Source organism: Physeter macrocephalus, chromosome 21 (genome assembly GCF_002837175.3).
Source record: "Physeter macrocephalus isolate SW-GA chromosome 21, ASM283717v5, whole genome shotgun sequence".
Classification (NCBI taxonomy): Eukaryota; Metazoa; Chordata; class Mammalia; order Artiodactyla; family Physeteridae; genus Physeter; species Physeter macrocephalus.
In genome coordinates, this window is record NC_041234.1 from 109,036,544 (window position 1) to 109,056,465 (window position 19,922).

The window sequence follows — 19,922 nt, forward strand, 5'->3', positions numbered from 1 at the left end:
ATACACTACCAAATGTAAAATAGATAGCTAGTGGGAAGCAGCCGCATGGCACAGGGAGATCAGCTCGGTGCTCTGTGACCACCTAGAGGGGTGGGATAGGGAGGGTGGGAGGGAGGGAGACCCAAGAGGGAGGAGATATGGGAACATATGTATATGTATAACTGATTCACTTTGTTGTAAAGCAGAAACTAACACACCATTGTAAAACAGTTATACTCCAATAAAGATGTTAAAAAAAAACAACAAGAACTATTAACAAAAGTAAAAAAAAAAAAAATTGATAGCCAAGCACCTAACCAAAGCACAGTATGGAATTTCCTACACAGAACAGACCACACAAATTCCCGAGACCTCCTTCTTCATGCTTCTGGAGGGAAGTGGACCACTTCCTGCAATCTCATTCCTTGTGAAAGTCACATAGAACAATCTCTTGAGAGCGACCCAACCCAGCTGGGTAAGACTTGCTCTTCATGTGCCTTTAAGTCAGTTCTCACTACGTAATGAAGGTTTTGTCATTCAGGGATTTAGGCCAGCAGGTATTTTGTGAGCCACGGTTTTAAGGTAGAAGGTCAACTGGCCTGTGGTGATTAAGAACTGGCCCGCAGCTGAACACTGCACACCAGCACAGTTAGTAAATCCCAATTCCGACAATGCAGATTGTACAGCATTTCGACAGAGCCACGTTTGATGAGAATTTGCCCTGTACACATGTTGAAGTTCAACCTCGCTGTTTCTCTTTTCCCTGAAGAACAAGCCACCTTTTTAATCCATCGTTTTTCTGACAGCAAGCCCGTGGTCCCTCCATGTCTGCGTACCTTAGTGTACCAGCAATGTGTCTCAAACAATAAGATGATACTGGAATAACTGGAGAACAGAACGAGAGCTTTTTCTAGGGCCAGTCTCGTTATGAGACATGTTCTTTTGTAGTGGAGAGACCACAGTCTTTGGAGTGAGACAAGCTGCACTGGAGTATTGGCTCTACCATGTCCCAGTCAGGTGATCTTGGACAAGTTATTTCACTTCTCTGGGTCTCCATTTCCTCTTGCATAAAACGGAGAGAACAAAAAGTCACCTACTTACTTCTAAGGATTTTTGGAAGACTTAAGATAATATTAGGTAGAGCGCTTGGCGCATAGTAAATTCTGGAAAACTGTCCGTTATTGTTTTCATTATTATTTCCCATAGACTAGAGAGTAAGGTTCCAACAAGTAATGAGAGAGAACTCATGGCTAATATCTAAACGTCTAGGTAAAAACTAATCAAACAGAAAAGGGGAAATGCTGAGAGCAGGTCTTAATAACATCCCTATTCATGGTGGTAATTTTAATGAGCTGAGAAGAAAATTTAACCAACAGAATCAGCTTTTTAATGATGAGAAATGATCTTTCCTCATTTCTGCTATTATAGGTGAAGAGCAACCTCTGGCTTAAAGAAAGATGAGGCAAGTGACCAGTTAGGTTATTTATCTAGGGAACGTTCTATTGCGCTCGAATGGAATTCAGCTTTTCATACTCATGCTACGCTTTCTTTGTGTGTCCTTGACAAGGTCACCACCTCCTTGAGGGTGAGGGTCATTTCACTTCCTTCTTGTGAGTGCTGCACTCCACCTAACTCTAGGCCTGCAGAATTAGCAGGTACTTCCTGAGTCCCTTCTGCTTGTGACAACGTATTATCACAGCAAAGCTGAGAATGGCGTGCAGACAGCATTTTTCCCTTTAAAACTAAGATGGTTTCAGCAATAAAACTGCTTTTAGACAACAAATGCACGTACAGGGCAAGAGGGGCAAAACTGAGCATATGGAGAAGCCATGGAGGGGAAAGGGAGGCCAGAAAAACCACGTTCAAATCAAGTCCTGTCATTCCTTGCGGAAGTGACTTAACCTTCCCGTATCTTAGTTTACTCATCTGTGAAAGGTTGGTAGCAGCCCCTACCTTACGGGGCTTTTGTGATCTTGCCTCTCAGGGGCTTTGCACAGCGCTCTCACTGCATGTAGAAGTGGCCCAGTGGAACTGTGCTCCCTTTTCCTTCCTCCTCGGAGATCCGGTATTCCAGACAATGTATACTGGTTGCTTCCAAAGCTGGACATGCTTGAAGGTTGACCTGGAGCTGTTCTGAAAATATGTATCTTAAAATAGCTGGGGCTCCTAGCACATGGGTGGAAGTGAACATGTGATCTTGATGTGTCGGAGTGAGTGTGGATAATGGCTGTGAAGCAAGACAAGGGTAAGTGTTTGATAAAATGCAGGACGTAATACCTCTTGTTCCACATTTTCCCACGGGCATTATTCAAGCGGCATATTCTCAAGCATGCTGAGAAATGCTGGAGCGTCTAACAAATAAATACCTGAATCGATGTAATTTAGAATGCTAGGAATGATTTATAAACATAGATAACACTGAAAGTCTCCCAATCATGGCAAAGTCAGTTTTCACATACAAGCTGCTGTAATAACATTACGCTGCGGGAGCTGGTGATGTCTAGATGATAAGAGGGCAATGCCCCAGTGACGACAGCCTCGGGGACAGATACCCAGATCAGGAGCAGCTAGCGACAACTTCTGCAGTCTCACCCTAGAGCAGCACCAGTCAAGTCAAGAAGCACGTAGAAGTCCTTTTCTGGCATGTTGATAACGCTCTCCTCCTTCTCCATCTTCGTCTTTAAGTATGATCACACGTGGTTCCAAGAATCATAGAGAGCAGAGCAAGGTTTCAACCACTGCTTGCAAGAAAGGAGGCTGATCACAAGGTGGCAGATTGCCACGCTCCTATGGAGAAGCCAGATTATATTTCTAAAAGCACAGAGAGTCAAAGAGGCAAGGGAACTTCAAAAAGGCAAGAGAGAGAGAGAGTATGTGTGTGTGTGTGTGTGTGTGTGTGTGTTTGTGTATGTGTGTTGGGAAGGATGGATACCTTACAGGGACACAAGTTCTACAGGTCATATAAGTGCTGCCTTTCCAGCCGTGACCTCTAATCACAGGGCACCTCCTGAAGAGGCTCATGCGACCAGCATGGTAAGAATTGTAAATGGACAGCTGACATCATACAATGAACCTTATGCCAAGGTAATTTTGTTCTAAGGCAGGGATTCCAACCCTGTTAGTACTTTAGAATCACCTGGGGAGCTTTTTTTTTTAAAAAAAAATTACCCATGTCAAGACTCAGCCACAAGAGATTTTGCAGGGTTTTCATTTGGACAAGTTATTGGTTATCGCTTGATTTTGGTCTGATGTTGGGCTCGGGCATCACTACTATTTAAAAGGTCCTCAGATAATCCAAGTGTGGAGCCGAGGTTGAGAATCACTGAAGTAATCTAAGCAAGTTTGCTGAATGTTGGGTCCAAAGACTTAGTGCTGATACGTGAACTTGTAACTAAGCACATTTTTTATTTAGTTCAGCTGACACTATTTTTCACAGCAAGACAGCAATACTTTCTTTTTTTTTAGTTGAAGTATAGTTGATTTACAATGTTGTGTTAGTTTCTGGTGTACAGGAAAGTGAGATACACACACACACACACACACACACACATATTCCATTTCATATTCTTTTCCATTATGCTTTATTACAGGATGTTTTTTAAATTTTATTTATTTATTTTTGGCTGCATTGGGTCTTCATTGCTGTGCACAGGCTTTTCTCTAGTTGCGGAGAGCAGGGGCTACTCTTCGTTGCAGTGCACGGGCTTCTCATTGCGGTGGCTTCTCTTGTTGTGGAGCATGGGCTCTAGAGCGCAGGCTCAGTAGTTGTGGCGCACGGGCTCTAGAGCACAGGCTCAGTAGTTGTGGCGCACAGGCTTAGTTGCGCTGAGGCACGTGGGATCTTCCCGGACCAGGGCTCAAACCCACGTCCCCTGCATTGGCAGGCGGATTCTTAACCACTGCGCCACCAGGGAAACCCTATTATGGGATATTGAATAGAGTTCCCTGTGCTATGCAGTAGGTCCTTGTTGTTTACCTATTTTATATATAGTGGTGTATATCTACTAATTCCAAACTCCTAATTTATTCCTCACTCACCCCTTTTTTCCTTTGGTAACCATAAATTTGTTTTCTATGTCTGTGAGTCTGTTTCTATTTTGTAAATAAGTTCATTTGTAGCATATTTTAGATTCCACGTCTAAGTGATATCATATGATATCTGTGTTTCCCTTTCTGACTTACTTCGCTTAGTATGTTAATCTCTAGGTCCATCCACGCTGCTACAAATGGCATTATTTCATTCTTTTTTATGGCTGAGTAGTATTCCATTTATATATGTACCACATCTTCTTCATCCATTCATCTGCTGATGGACATTTAGGTTGCTTCCATGTCCTGGCTATTGTAAATAGTGCTGCTATGAACATTGGTATGCGTGTTATCTTTTGAAATTAGAGTTTTTGTCTTTTCCGGATGTAATCCCAGGAATGGAATTGCTGAATCATATGGTAGCTCTATTTTTAGTTTTTAAAGAACCTCCATGCTGTTTTCCATAGTGACTTCAACAATTTACATTCCCACCAACAATGTAGGAGGGGTCCCTTTCTCCACACCCTCTCCAGCATTTATCATTCGTAGACATTTTGATGATGGCCATTCTGACCGGTATGAGGTGATACCTCATTGCGGTTTTGATTTGCATTTCTCTGATACTCAGCAATGTTGAGTGTCTTTTCGTGTACCTGTTGGCCATCTGTATGTCTTTGGAGAAATGTCTATTTAGGTCTTCTGCCCATTTTTTGACTGGGTTGTTTGTTTTTGTTATTGAGTTGTATGAGCTGTTTGTATATTTTGGAAATTAAGCCCTTGAAGTAAATATTTTCTCCCAGTCCATAGGTTGTCTTTTTGTTTTGCTTATGGTCTCCTTTGTTGTGCAAAAAGCCTGTAAGTTTCATTAGGTCCCATTTGTTTATTTTTGCTTTTATTTCCATTGCCTTGGGAGACTGACCTAAGAAAACATTGCTTTGATTTATGTCAGAGAATGTTTTGCCTATGTTCTCTTCTAGGAATTTTTTATGGTGTCATGTCCTATATTTAAGTCTTTAAGCCATTTTGAGTTTATTTTTGTTTAGGGTGTGAGGGAGTGTTCTAACCCCATTGATTTACATGCAGAAAGACAGTAATACTTTCTTGATGAAAGAAACAGTGCATTGATTTACATTCTGGCACAAGCTCCTCATCTGATCGGGGACTGGGAACAAACAATTTCAGACCCAGCCCTGAACCACAGACCACATTTGGAGTAGGACTTCCCTAAAGATAGCAGGCGGGGGTCAGAGAACAAGGGAACGGCATTCATCTTCAAGTGTGTTACTTGTCAGAGCCCAGCTCTGATGGGAACACACTGCTCAGTGGGACCAGCATGGCACTTCCCAAAGCGTATTTGTGGGATGTTACTACGTACTGCAAATAAAAAGCTTCTGATAGCTGGAGTATGTTGTTTACCACTGAATTGTGAAAAGAGAGACAAATTCCTAACCGGTAAGACTCCTTAAAACCTTTAATGCTCTCTTAAGAATGGTGTGGAATTCAGGAAACATGTATGTGATCTCTCTTTTCACAAAGACATATGATCAGCGTTTCATGAAACATAATTTGGAAAATAGTGATCCCATAATTATTGAAGAACATGTGCAAGAGAGTAGAGTTAATTCTGCATTCTCTTCAGCCAGGCAAACACGTTATCATTTAAAACAAAGGAGTGAACATTGGAGCTGAAGCAGCAGCACATCTGGTGCACCTCCTTCACAGAGGCAGACCTCCAGGCCTTAGGGTTGGGCTTGACTGGGGAAACAGCTCGACGTCATCCAGGCTATGCCTTTTCGGATGTGGACCACAGTCTACCTGGGTCATACCGTGCTGGGACAGAAAGGCAGATTTTCTTAAGTGGTTTATTAACTGGCTGCGAAAAGGAAAAAAACCAGTAGGTGTTGCTGAGACATCAGAGCCCCAGAAGCATGTTGGCAACGCAATCCCTGATGTAACAGCTTTGAAGGGGGCAGCGCTATATGGATGGATAACTTCCAGATTTTTTTCAAGCATCAGCACTTAAGATTTTGACTTTGTTTTAAAATCAGAATCGCCACCATCGTTCATCCAGTAAGACCTTTCCGGGAACTTTCCCAGGGCAGTGTTCATTCAAACATAAATACTTGAAATGGAGGCAGATAACCGAGGAAAACCTCAGTCAAGAGAGTTGTAAAGGACAGACCACTTCTCAGGAAACATCACCACTGCCAGGACGGGAACACCAAGGCTCAAGGGAGAAGGGAGGCCTGTTGCTTTAAAAAGTGAATCATCAAAGAATAAAAGGTTCTTAGTTCCTACCAGAAAAGCCAGCCTGGAGACTGAGTTGAGATGCGTGTATCTAATAAGAGAATAATAAATGCGCATCCTGGCCTGAAATTGAATTACTGACTGTTTTGTATACTTCCTTGATCAAATTATGAGTTTTCCAGAGAGTAGAAACTATCCCCCAAGTACAACTTGATGTTGTATTTGCTGCCATAAGGCAGGGAAATAGGAGAGAAGAGAGACTGTGTTTCAGTGCCATTACTAGTTCCCTAACGTTGTTAGGAGATAACAAGTTGTCTTCTAAGAAGTAGCTGACAAGCAACCAGGAGAAATACATTTGATCACTTTATGGGGAGAGGACAGTGTTTATTCATTGCTAATCACCAAGGCCTTCAGATTTCTGGCTTTTTAATTCGACTTTGTGACTCTGCAGTTAAGCTGCCATTGGCTTCAGTGAGCAAAGAAACCTCTCTGCTGTTGTTTTGTCATGCTTCATGTCATAAATCAAAGGCAGGGTGACCCTAAGTCATAGTTATTTTGAAATTAAAAGATTCAGAATAAGGTCTTTTATCTCTACAGAGCCACCCAAACATACGGCCCCATGTTCTTCTAATCAAATAGGAATATCCCCTCAATTCTCCTCTTCAAGGGGACAGATATGGAAGCAGTTATACCCTTCCTGCAAGTCAAGACATTTTCAGATATCAAGCATCAGAGGTGGCTTCGTTTTATTGAACTATTAATTCAAACAGTATTACACCCATCTGTCTCAAAAGGCAAATTAGTACGAAAATGAGGAAGACACAAAACAGGAGGCAACAGCGTTAAAGGAAAGGTGAGGATGAAAATAAAAACATTTCCCTTGGCATGTTCCTAAATACTCTTCTACCGTCTTTCTCTCCTACCATTTAGGCAAGACTGATATTCATGGTGACATATTCTCTTTCTGGGATAAAGAAACCAAGGCATTACCAGAGTGACAGACACTGTGCTTGTTACAAATATGTGCCCTTAACATTTGGCACATAATTTTGCTGTCTTTTGGTTGGTGAAAGCTGGCATACTTCATCACCAGGCTGGAGCACAGATTCTCTTCTCCTCCAACCAAACTCTCTATGGTTGGATGCCTCTCTGAATAAAAAGGGTATGGATGTCCTGAGCGGGGAGATAGAATATATATATAACATTTTTTTTTAATCACATTAAAACAAGACTGTAGGAAGGAGGCCAGATGCTTGATTAAAAGATGGTGACAAATCCCTGAGCTTTGTAATACTTTCCTACAGTGCATGAACTCCTTCAAATTTACTGTTGTGATCAGGATTTTCAATCCTACAAGCAAATGCTGGGAATCCATGAGTTCTTTTTCTCTGTAGATTTTCAACATTATCTACGTAAAGCATGTATATCTTCGTGTGATTCTTCTGAACAACCTTCAAACGTCGGTAAAAGCCCAATGACTGGCATTTTGGAAGCAACAAACTATACTGATAATAGATTGGTTTTCAGAAGTTACTCTAAATCAGTGATTTCATTTTGGCACACATGACAATGAAAGGAAAAAAATGAACAAAAGAATAAAGCTTTGATGATTATACTTTCTCTTGCCCAAAGCCTCCTGGAACAGGAAGAAAAAGATTTTGGTAACGATCTCCACTCTCCATGTGGCTTTCTTGTAACAAAGAGCGTTGCTGGAACTGGGCCAAATTAGACTCTCAGATATTTGTATGTGCTTCTTCACCCAAATTCCAGTACTCACATAAGATTCCATCATAAGTGGTTTTTATGGAAATAATCACATCACCGAAAACCACAAGTATCTGGAACAAACTAAAGAACTTATTTTGGAATTGGCTGCTCAGAAATAGAAAGCTGTTTTTGGCAAAGTGTAATCTGTCCTTAGTATATCCTGAAAAGCCAGGGAGGTATATCAGGCCTTCCATGTACTATTTTACATGAATTCTGAGGGCCCTGGACACGATACAAAAATGTCTTTTAAAAGATAGATGATTGTGGGCTTCCCTGCTGGCGCAGTGGTTGAGGATCCGCCTGCCCATGCAGGGGACACGGGTTCGTGCCCCGGGTGGGGAAGATCCCACGTGCCGTGGAGCGGCTGGGCCCGTGAGCCGTGGCCGCTGAGCCTGCGCGTCCGGAGCCTGCGCTCCGCAACGGGAGAGGCCACAGCAGTGAGAGGCCCGCGTACCGCAAAAAAAAAAAAAAAAAAAAAAAAAAAAAAAAAAAAGATAGATGATTGTGAACAATTGTAAATAAGTTATCTGTACCAAATCTCAGATCATCATAAATGATGGCAATAACCTGGCCCTTATAAAAACATCACCAACCAAAAGTAACACCAAGACGTTATAATAATGCAAAAACAGTTGGTAGATTTTATCAACTCAGTAAGGAAGAAGAAAATTAATTCCAGCTGTATCATAATACACATAAACCTCTTTGACCTAATTTCATCATTTGTAAGACTTACCCGACTCTAACTTACATTTCACCCCCAAACTTCAATGAGTGTTTCATTTTTCACTTGAGTGCCGTACACACACAATCTCATTAGAAGAGGTCACACTGGCAGCTTGGCATTGCACAGATCAAACCATGGATGGCTTAGCCACCCTGTCCATTGCCTTCACCTGCAGTGGAACTGGTGGGCAGCCACAGTCAAGGTCAATTAATGTCTCATGCTTTGGCAGAAAGACCATGAGAGGAACTCTCTCTTCAAAATGCTTCACGTGAGAATAAAATGTTTCAAGGTATGGACATAGTTTAGGATTGAGAGTCTATCCATTTGTAGTAAAGCGATCTCTTATTTCTACTAATCATAATAAAATGTTACAACAACTGAAAGAGAGAACTGAAGACTGTACCTTACAGAATTTAAAAACCAGTCTTGCAAAAATCTTCCAGGTCGCCAGAACGGCCACTGAACCCTTTTAAACCCACAGTTACTTCACCTCCTGGCAATGATGAGTTTCTGGCCTTCTGTATCCTACATGAAGTAAGCATGTTAATTTCTTAGCATAGTTTCCTTATTTATCCGAGGTCTCTTCCACAGCATGCTTTCTTTCGCCCCCGTCTAAGGTCTTCAGGATCCTGTTAATTTGTACAGAGATCAAGTGTATTCATTTTAAGGTCTGGGTTCACCGTTAGCTTCTGGCTCCTTGTTTAAAGGGGGTACAGTAAAATTGTAAATAGTGTCAAAATATCATCCCAGAAAACCTCTAATGCGTCTAATACTATTTATCAATAATTCATACAAATCAAGAGGGAAGTATTAGCTTCACTATCCCAGGAGAGCAAGACTAAGGGAAATCTTCAGTCTGAAAGAAGACAATGGCCATCATCAAAGTATACAAAAGTGAAAGGTTGGAAGCCACATTTAACACAAGGACAGCAGCTTGAAAAGTATCCAGACCTTGTACAAGAGAGCTTCACTGCAACCCATTCTCTAAAGAATTTTTCATATCTGAAACATTCATAACAGTATTCATGATACACTCCAGATATTTTGAAAACTAACAGATCCTGTCAAAACTATATGTAAAAAAAACCCACTATATGTAATAAGAAAACACCCATTAAAATTAGTTATTCAACTGTTGTTTTTTTTAAATCTGAGAATTGTTAAAACAATCTGTAATACAGATACACGCATCCATAGGAATATAATTACGTAACAAATAGTATATTTCTATCATACAGACACTGTTTTGTGCTTGCAAATATATATATAGAGAGAGAGATATAGATGTATCTCACATACAGATATCATTTTACAGAAAAGAAAGAAAATATTGCAATGCATTCTATAAAGTCGTTGTCACTGGCTGAATTTTTTTGTTTCAGTGAAGCATAAAATCAAGTTAGTATCTTCTCTATGAAACCACCAAAACTGTGTCTTACTCACTGTAAAGGGCCACCATTTACATCTCCAGATGACATCAGAGCTCATATGCAAAGTGGATAGCTTGCATACAGGAGTATGAGTGGAAAGCAGATGCAAATGCTCTATTCTATCGCTGAAATAGAGTTAAGCATAGAAAAGTGTACACTTCTCATTTTCTGCCAAAGAACATTTAAAGCTCTGTTTGGAAGGGAGGAAAAAGGGGAGACTTTGAGATGTAAAAATTTGCTTCCAAAACTACAGACTAGACTCAATTTGGAGTAATTTCCTCAAACACCAAACTTTCAACAGAACCACGCAGCAGAGAGACAGCTGTACTGAAGATCCCGTAATGTTGCAAAAAGGGCAACTTGAAATCGGAGCAAAGGCACTTTTAGAAATTGTACCAGAACCATTTATGCGAACGTGTACACCGAATGCCAAAGGACTAGTGGATTTTGTCACCTCCAACGTCATTCACTGGTAAATTGCATGGAGAGTATTTGATCTTGGGTGGGGGGGAGGGGCGCGGGAGAACATGAGCTGTTTTACGATAAGTATACTTCTCAAATGTCATTTTGGAAATCAAAACGTACACAGATGGCAAAAAGTTGACCACATTTGGTAATGTGAAAAATGTCCCTGTTTGATATATGCAAAACAGTTGGAAAAAGGAATGAATACTCTTTCTAGAGACGAGGCACTTCACGGATAGATTTGTGGCACGGATTGCGATGAATACCTTATTGACCTCGGTTTAAGTAACAGCAAGTAGGGTTTTCCAAACCTGTACTTGAGCTGCAAAGAAAAACAAACTACTCGTCGTTTCCTTGAGGCATGCATTTCACTATGGCAAAGCGCACCGGGCGTGCATGACAGGGGAAGTCTGGGCCTGCTGCAGCCAACTGAGTAGATCATGAGCATCCTTCGAACACAAGGCAGAAGGCTTTATGGAGTGGAGAAGAGTGAGAAAATTTGGAACAAGCTTCTCATTATTTCATTTTGGAAGGGCCATTCCTCAGCCGACTGCTGCTTTAGGAAGGCGATGTGATGGGACCAGACTCGGCCAGATGTTGGCTACGGGAGCAAGCAACTTTAGCAGCCCAAACGGGGCAGTGTCATGACACCAGCTGAACACGTGTCAGCTGCGAGAAGCAGGAAGATGCCGCGCGCCGGGCCAGACCTGACTGTATTATACAGTGTCCCATCTGAGACTGCATAACACACTCACTGGCGAGCCACGGGGCCTCGGAACGATGTCAGGGGCCGAACAACACACAGCACAGCAGAGGGCAATGCACAGTCAGAAAGAAAGAGAAAGAAAGAAGAATGAGAGGAAACAAGCAAGACACACGTCCGTCGTGCACAAACCTTCGGGCTCTGTGTGTTCTTTGTGATGGACTTGCTTCAGCGGGCAGCAGAAGATTTCGTGACACTTAGCACGAAAGGGGGACTCTTTTTTCTTTAATTCCGCAGATTGGATGGAATCTTGCCGTAACATAATGTATTCCTGTGTGCCAGGGGGGGCGTCATCCAGAACTGTGGTCACCACATAACAAAATGAACTCAAGTTAGAGCTTCAGGAAAGCAGCGAACGTCTTACATCAACTCTACTCCCAGGGAAGACTACAGAAACAACATTCCCAAGAAAAGTTTCAAAGAAAAGCATTGCATAGCTTGGGGATTTTCTTTTTAAGGGCTTAAGTTTTATAATACGAAAGCCCTGGGAATAGTTTACTCAGCTATACACACCTCGATTGCTTGTATAATGAAAATTTAACAGTGTTAAACTGTCCCAGATGAGCAATAAAACATATTAACACCAATAACCATATTGTATCTAAATAAACACCATGGAGAGCTCACATGTTTCAGCCTGAAATCTAATATAAATATTTACAGGTGAAAATGGCTAATGTCCACCAATTTCTCCTGGTGAGGGCCCGGCTTCCATGCACTATGTACTGAGTCTGACAAAAGAATTCATTTTTTCCCCAAAGAGAACCGGAGCCGTCACGAACATTCTTCACATAGTCAAAACCCCCTAATGCAGAGAACAAATTCCAGTTGAGAGCCTAATAATCAACATTGGCTCACAGACCTACCTTGAATTGTGGAACGGCAGGGCCTGGTTCACTAATTCTGGCCTCAGATATACACCAAGCCCCTCTCAGCTCGCTAGGCCCTTTGTGCATTTTCCTAAGCAAGACTGTGAATTTCTAGTGTTTTCTCCCTGCAAAAACAAGGTGTCTGCTTTTACAGGGTCTGCTGCAACATTCTTTAGCCTGATAACTACCCACCAAAGTGGGTGCAAATTGGATCTGCATCTGCAGAAACGGGGAAGTGAGCCCAGCATGGATTTTTTTCTCTTTCATGCCCTTCCCTATGAGGCCATCCCATTTGACCAGGAGTGAGTCAGTGCCCCTAAAGCTATGATTAACGAGGAGCTGACTCATTCTACGCCCCCAAATGCATACACTTAACATGCATTGAGAAAGACTGACGCCAGCGGCACACCTCCTATGGGGAGAATAATGCTGCTGTGTTTGTAAAATACCAACAGCTTATGGCTGAAATTAGATGGGATCTCAGGCTTCCATGTTTGGCAAAACATTCCCAGCTCACCGGCTGGGATCATAACGGACATTAAGAACTTTCTTTCAGGGCTTCCCTGGTGGCGCAGTGGTTGGGAGTCCGCCTGCCGATGCAGGGGACGCGGGTTCGTGCCCCGGTCCGGGAGGACCCCACGTGCCGCGGAGCGGCTGGGCCCGTGAGCCGTGGCCGCCGAGCCTGCGCGTCACGTTGGAGTAAAAATGGTATAAAAACCAACATAACTTTGAAATTCGTATTATGAGTTTAGAACAAGTTCCTGATAGATTGCTTGTATGTGGAATTGTTGTCTTCCTTTATAAATCATTAAATTATGCAAGAAGGTGATGAATATTTTAGTTACTTCTCTTTCTAGTTTCCTCTAGCGCCCAGCAGCACTAATCACAAATACTATATAGACAAACCAGCACTGCTTTTCCTGGCAGAGTTCCCTTTGTCTACTAGGAATGTGACTATAACTTCTTAGAATCTGGTTGTTGAATGCACACCTTCGGTAGCAACAGCTACCATTCAAACCATTTGCAACCATTACCTGCCATGAGCAGTTAGTTACACTAATATAGACACTTATCAAATTCCAGCATCATAGGTAAAGATAAATTCTGACTTTACCATACAAAATATTTTAGGAAAACCTCCCAAACGTGGAACTCAACAAAACAAAGCAAAACCCCACCCATGATTATATAGAAGCTGAGAAATCCAATTTTCCTGCACTGTATATAAGAAACAAATTTGAAGATTAAAGGACAATTGGAGGATTAAAAAGAAAAGAACAATTTTTGGATAATATGTAGAGAACTTTCTATTCAGAAGTACATGATAAATACCAGTAAATTGTCTTCCATTTTCATTTTTCAATACCAAAAATGACGTCACAAATGGGCATTTCTGGAGATTAATGACAGGCTGAAGGTAATAGCCTTTGGCTGACTCTCCAGCCATCGGCTTTTCCCCGCTGGTCATTAATTCCCAGAAAATACCTTTCACTGCCATCATTATTGTTTAATTAGATACAACTGGTTATCTGTTAACATACAACAAAATTCTAGTGAAAGCAACCCAGTGACTGATACAAGAACCAGCCCCCAAATTCATCACGATGGGGAAGCATGAAAGTCACCAAAGTGCAAGATAATTGCTTTCCACAAAATTCTCTCTCCTGTTCTTTCTTCAAACTGAATTTAGCAAGTGCAAAAGGTGCCAAGATGCGAGCATTTAAGGTGCCATCTGAGTAATGACCACAGGCACAGAACATTTCCTTGGAAATCATGAACATCTGGGAGTTAATGGCTTAGCTTTGGGTCCAGGCCGTGTCTACTCAATGCCCCAGACATCGGTCAATTCAGGCAAAACAGAAAGAAAAAAAAGAATATTCAATCTATCAGTACACCTGGGTGTCATGTTGACACGAGAGCTAAAAATATTCTGGACTTTTTAAACAGAAGTGGCATCATACACGCAACACCTCACACAGGTGTACAAAATCTCTGAACGTAAATCTATTTGGGATGAAAGATTAAAACTATTATACTAAATTCATTTATTCTTAGGGCTCCTTCAAGTAGGACAGTGGATGCATGTGCAATTGACAGCAGCAGGAATGACAGGGGACGTCCCACAAGACCCCAGCATCAAGGCAGGTGGGTACCTTAATTCTACTTCCTTACAAAAAGGATGAGGAGACCATTATGCTTCCAAGGGGCACTAGCTCTAGAAAAGAGAGAGACTTGTAAAGAAGTCAGCTCATCAAAACAGAAGGAAAGAATGGGATTTACCTTTCCCTGGCTTAGTACTATGATTTCTGCTATTTTCCCCCTTGTAGTGCATTTCTTCTTGCACGCCACTTCTAGCCTCTGAAAACCACTCTCGCCTTTGTTCATTGGAACCATTTGTCCACATTTACTCAATGACGCCTGCTGTTCTTCTAAATAATATTTATCTAATCTTGAAGGTGCACGAAAGACTCCAGTGATTAGGTAGACGATCGATTTACACCAAACCTCTTCCAGTTTCAGAGGTTCAACTTGACTCTTCAAGACAGATAAGATGGTTAAGAGTGGCTTATCCCTCAAGGTTGATTTCTGGACCGTGGGGCCCATGCTTTGAGAAAGTCCACAAGCCCCATGACAACAGCAGCCAAGGAGTAGGCCTCTGCTGGGAAATGGCACCCACTCAGCCAGTGCCCTTGCCCTTGATCACCTACTCAGAATTCCAAAGTCCCACTCTCAAGAGTGGTTGAGATTTGGAGGAGACAAGTGCACACATGCAAATTCACGCACCCACAGACACGCAGACACTTTGACAGGTGGCATACGCAGACACGAGGGTGGCAAAAATAAGTGACTTTACTGGTAGCATGACAGTTAAGAGCACAATTTATGAAAGACCTAGTTCCCATTATAAAAGGTGTTTATTGACTGACCATTAGGTGGGCAAGCCTGAATCCAGGATTGGTTTCTCAGCATCAGTACTGGATTGGCATTAAACCACCCCCACTCTCCCCCAGGCTTCTCAGCAATCACCTAGATCAAGGTCACGGTCAGGGGTGGGGGGGCATTCATGGTAAGGGAAGAGAGTTTATGTCTAAACCTGATGATATGGTCTGAGGTACTCATGTTCACAGAAATAGTGTTCCCATTTCAAACTGGATATAAAGAAAGCATCAATCTGTAGCAAAACAATCTTTGATAAAATTAAAGATAATTCCAATGTAATATACTTCTTAAATGTATTTTTTTAGTTAAAGAAGTTAACAATCATTCATCCTTTCTATGTTTAGAAAATCCACTTCCAGAACTTCCCTGGTGGTGCAGTGGTTAAGAATCCACCTGCCAGTGCAGGGGACACGGGTTGGATCCCTGGTCCGGGAAGATCCCACATGCTGCGGCGCAACTAAGCCCGTGTGCCACAACTACTGAGCCTGCGAGCCACAACTATTGAAGCCCACGTGCCCTAGAGCCTGCGCCGCAACTCCTGAGCCCGCATGCTGCAACTACTGAAGCCCATGCGCCTTAGGGCCCGTGCTCCACAACAAGAGAAGGCACCGCAATAAGAAGCCCGCGCACCTCAACGAAGAGTAGCCCCTGCTCGCCGCAACTAGAGAAAGCCTGCGCGCAGCACCCCCCCCAAATTTTCCGCTTCCTGTTTTACTCTATATCTTTTATCAATAAATATAACATAGGTTACATAAAATACCTACCCAAATATTTAGTGGTATCACGAACACTACAATCTTCCACAACATTCCAAACACAATTCCTTTAGCAATAACTTAATGCAACCCCTTGGTCTTAAAACATAAGGTAAATAAAGCTCAAGAAGGGGAAGTGACTTGACAAGCCACACAGCTATTGGAAAAGCCCAGCCTAGAAGCCAGGATTCCAGCGTGTTTACGAGAAAGTCTAAAGTAAGACTGCTTTGTACAAACATTGATATATTTAACAGGGATGGGGATCACCGGTATTTCTTAGCTTCAAAGATTATCTCTGTCTCCAACGAAGTTTTCTATCTTTATTCAAAGACAGAAAAGCAACCAGAAACAACCTAGGAAACTAGTTAGACAATGCCACAAAGGCACCTGGTACCTCACCAGGCCACTGTGATTCGCAAGGTGTGCTGGCTTCAAGCTGGAAGCAGTTAACAAGCCCTCAATTATTTGATGATGCTGTTTTTTCCTTTTTATTTCTTTTTATTTTTTATTTTATTTTTATAAATTTATTAATTAATTTATTTATTTTTGGCCGAGTTGGGTCTTTGTTGCTGCACGCGGGCTTTCTCTAGTTGCGGCGCGCGGGCTTCTCATTGCGGTGGCTTCCCTCGTTGCAGAGCACGGGCTCTAGGTGCACGGGCTTCAGTAGCTGTGGCGCGTGTGCTCAGTAGTTGTGGCTCGTGGGCTCTAGAGTGCAGGTTCAGTAGTTGCGGTGCGCAGGCTCAGTAACTGTGGCGCACGGGCTTAGTTGCTCCACAGCATGTGGGATCTTCCCGGACCAGGGCTCCAACCCATGTCCCCTGCATTGGCAGGCGGATTTTTAAGCACTGCACCACCAGGGAAGCCCTGTTTTTTTCTCTTTTTAAATGAACTCTTCAGAAAGATGACTCAACATAATTAATGACGTGATTTGAAATCAAAGCAAATCTGAGATCGCCAGGGCAACAGAAATGAACACAGCCATGGGACTACCAAAGTTATTAGACATATATTAGTGACTTCAACAAGCAAATGCTTGAAAACATCTATGAAACAGAAAATATGGCAAAATATACAGATTATCAAATGTCCTCACATAATGAGAAAGAGAGAAGAAAACAAGAGTAATTAGAGCGATTACTTTTCCCTGTCACTGAGCACCTGTCAAGCCGAAAGGTACATCAACCACAGGATGAGTTAAGACCTCCATTTTGCCTCCCAACTTACACTCTATCTACTTATGTGTATCTGTTGTTCAAGCTTTACTGCCGCACTGGATACTATCAAGATGGCAGGTTTAAATGTAAATGAGGAACTTAAATAAATAATTCACTGAACTGAATTGATCAATACTAATGATCATTTGATTTGGCTAAGATAGAAATAACTGTAAAATATTTCTAGAAATTTCAGTTACCTTCGCCTTTGCGATCTCCCCCATCTCCACGCAACCCCCAAGCACTATCCAGCCTTCCTCCAATTCTGTTTGTTCAGGCTGTTTTGCTCTTTTCATGGTAGAATACAATGCAAACACCCTACCACGGTGGCCACCCACCTCCTCAACTCCATCACATGCCTATCTTCTTCCACACACTAGCTTTACATTAGTATCTAGAATATGCTAGGCTTTTTCCTGCCTAAAGACCTTGTACGTGCTGTTCACTCTGACGCCCCCTTTATGTCCTTCAGGCTCTACTCAAATGCCACCTCTTCTGAGATGTCTTTTCAGCCATGTTAGGTAGGTTTGCACTCGTCACAATCTGTAATTATTTTATGTATGTACGTAGGTATGTATGTGTCTCTCATCTGACTCTTCCCACAAGAGTACAAGCTCTCTGAGGCAGAAACATTCTTTGTCTCATTTGCCATTCTATATGTGGGGTCCATCATAAAACACACTCAAAGAATTCTTATGAATCAAATGAAGGATGCCCTCCTTCTTCACCCAGCCTTCCCACAAAGCTCACTAACTCTTCATGTCCAAATGACATTTTTTAAAAATTTTATTTATTTTATTTATTTATTTTTGGCTGCGTTGAGTCTTCGTTGCCGCACGGCGGCTCTCTGTAGTTGCGGCGAACGGGGGCTACTCTTCATTGTGGCCCGTGGGCTTCTCATTGCAGTGGCCTCTCCCGTTGCGGAGCATGGGCTCCAGGCGCATGGGCTTCGGTAGTTGCAGCACGTGGGCTCAGTAGTTGTGGCGTGCAGGCTCTAGAGCTCAGGCTCAGCAGTTGTGGCCCACGGGCCCAGCCGCTCCGTGGCATGTGGGATCCTCCCGGGCCAGGGCCCGAACCCGTTTCCCCTGTACTGGCAGGCGGACTCCCAACCACTGCGCCACCAGGGAAGCCACGTATGACATTTTAAGAAATTGATCCTGTCATGTCTTGAGACAGCTTTCTGGTCATAATCCTAGGTTTTTACTGAAAAGTTAGATTGATAATTATTTTCATATATATGGTCTTTCCTCCACAACTTGAATGTAAGCTCCCAGAAGACCAGAACAATGTCTCTTTAGGTATCATCCTTGCTTTCTTAGTGGCCTACAGTGCTCTGCACATGGTAATTTTGCATGCATAAAATTAGTCCCTTCTAGGGAGAGTCCTGCCTACCTTCAAGGCGTGTGCTAAGAAGAAGGGGTCATAAATGGAAAGAGTCCAGCACATTGCCCGGTACCTGGCAGGCACATAGTAGTGGCTGCAATGGAGGAAACGCTGCCCGTGACAGAGATGGAGCCGGTGAGCACTGTACCAAGATACCCACCCTGAGCCACAGCTGACTTCCCGGGTGACCTTTGGAATGCCACGTCAGATCTCTGAGCCTCAGTTTTCTCATTTCAAAAGTAAGTGATGTGGACTAGGCCAGGGTATCGCAACATTAGCACTTTGACATCTGGGGCTGGATAATTCCTTGTTCTGAGAGGCTGTTCTGTGCACTGTAGGATGTTTAATAGCATCCCTGACCTTTACCCAGTAGATGCCAGTAGCATCCCTGTCCAACTTGTGACAACCAAAAAGGTCTCCAGATATTGTCAAATCCCCCTTTACCAGTGGGATGAGAGCAAAATCATCTTAGTTGAGAATCACTAGACGTGATGACAGGTAAGCCCCCTGGTGTTCCATAAACCTCTCTGTAAAGCAGTCGTACCAATCCTGGAAGCCCCTTTGTGACCTTCAGAGATGCTCAGCATCTTGCAAGGACTCAGCTCTTCTATTCAGGGGAGTTTGGCCCACACAGTCCAGACCAAAAAGCGAGGAAAATGCACTAGTGAGCATGCCGATCATCCGGGTAACAGAAAGCCCCTAACAAGACGGAAAGCATTACGGCTACACACCAGTGGGGTCCTTACTCAGCCCAGGGCAAAGGCTTTCTCTAGTGAGTATCTTCAGGCACGCGCTGTGACTAACAGACAGGGCACAGGCTACCGAAGACCCAGCGCAAATGCGGATGAGAAGCAAGAAGAGGACACAGAGCCACTCTCTGTGGCCTTATCTAAGGAGCTTCCTTGAAGGCCGGCATTCTCATCATCAAAGGGCCCGTGTCACCAGGAAGGATGCATATCCCTACTGAAGACACAAATGACTCCCTTAAGAAGAAAAGTGGCAGCTTCCTCTAGCAGAGCAGAGTGTGCTTTCAGAAGTCCTCTGCCCCAGCAGGAATGACATAGGTTTTGTCCCTACTGCCATTTCAAGCACGTGACAAAGAAATGCCGAGATATACATTCCACCTTAGAACACTGGGTGATGCTAACACATCTCAATATACTGTTCAGAGAGCTGATACCAGCCCATTACTTTCAAGTTTTCTAGCCTGATGTCATTGCATTCCTCTCCCACGCACCCTGCTCAAGTCCAAGCGAAACTGAAGTATCCATCATAGTCCACTGCAAGGCTTGTTAAGACACAGACTGCTGGGCCCCCTCCACTAGAGTTTCTTGTTTATAATTACTTTATTGTA

At 42.9% G+C, this 19,922-nt stretch overlaps 1 protein-coding gene across 10 annotated transcripts in view; it reads right to left on the reverse strand.

Annotated features, from left to right (window-relative positions):
- The window catches only part of FGF13 (fibroblast growth factor 13), a 543,918-nt gene that overhangs the window by 193,460 nt on the left and 330,536 nt on the right, over positions 1-19,922 (reverse strand). For 8 of the 10 annotated variants that reach the window (XM_028482263.2, XM_055081566.1, XM_024128202.3 and 5 more), the window contains one exon: positions 11,540-11,707. The exons of 1 other annotated variant lie outside the window; for it this stretch is intronic. In XM_028482263.2, the coding sequence (XP_028338064.1) occupies positions 11,540-11,707 (168 nt within the window). Of the gene's footprint in view, positions 1-11,539; positions 11,708-14,429; positions 14,889-19,922 lie in introns of those variants that run through there. One more of the 10 variants, XM_028482268.2, reaches the window with a different exon arrangement.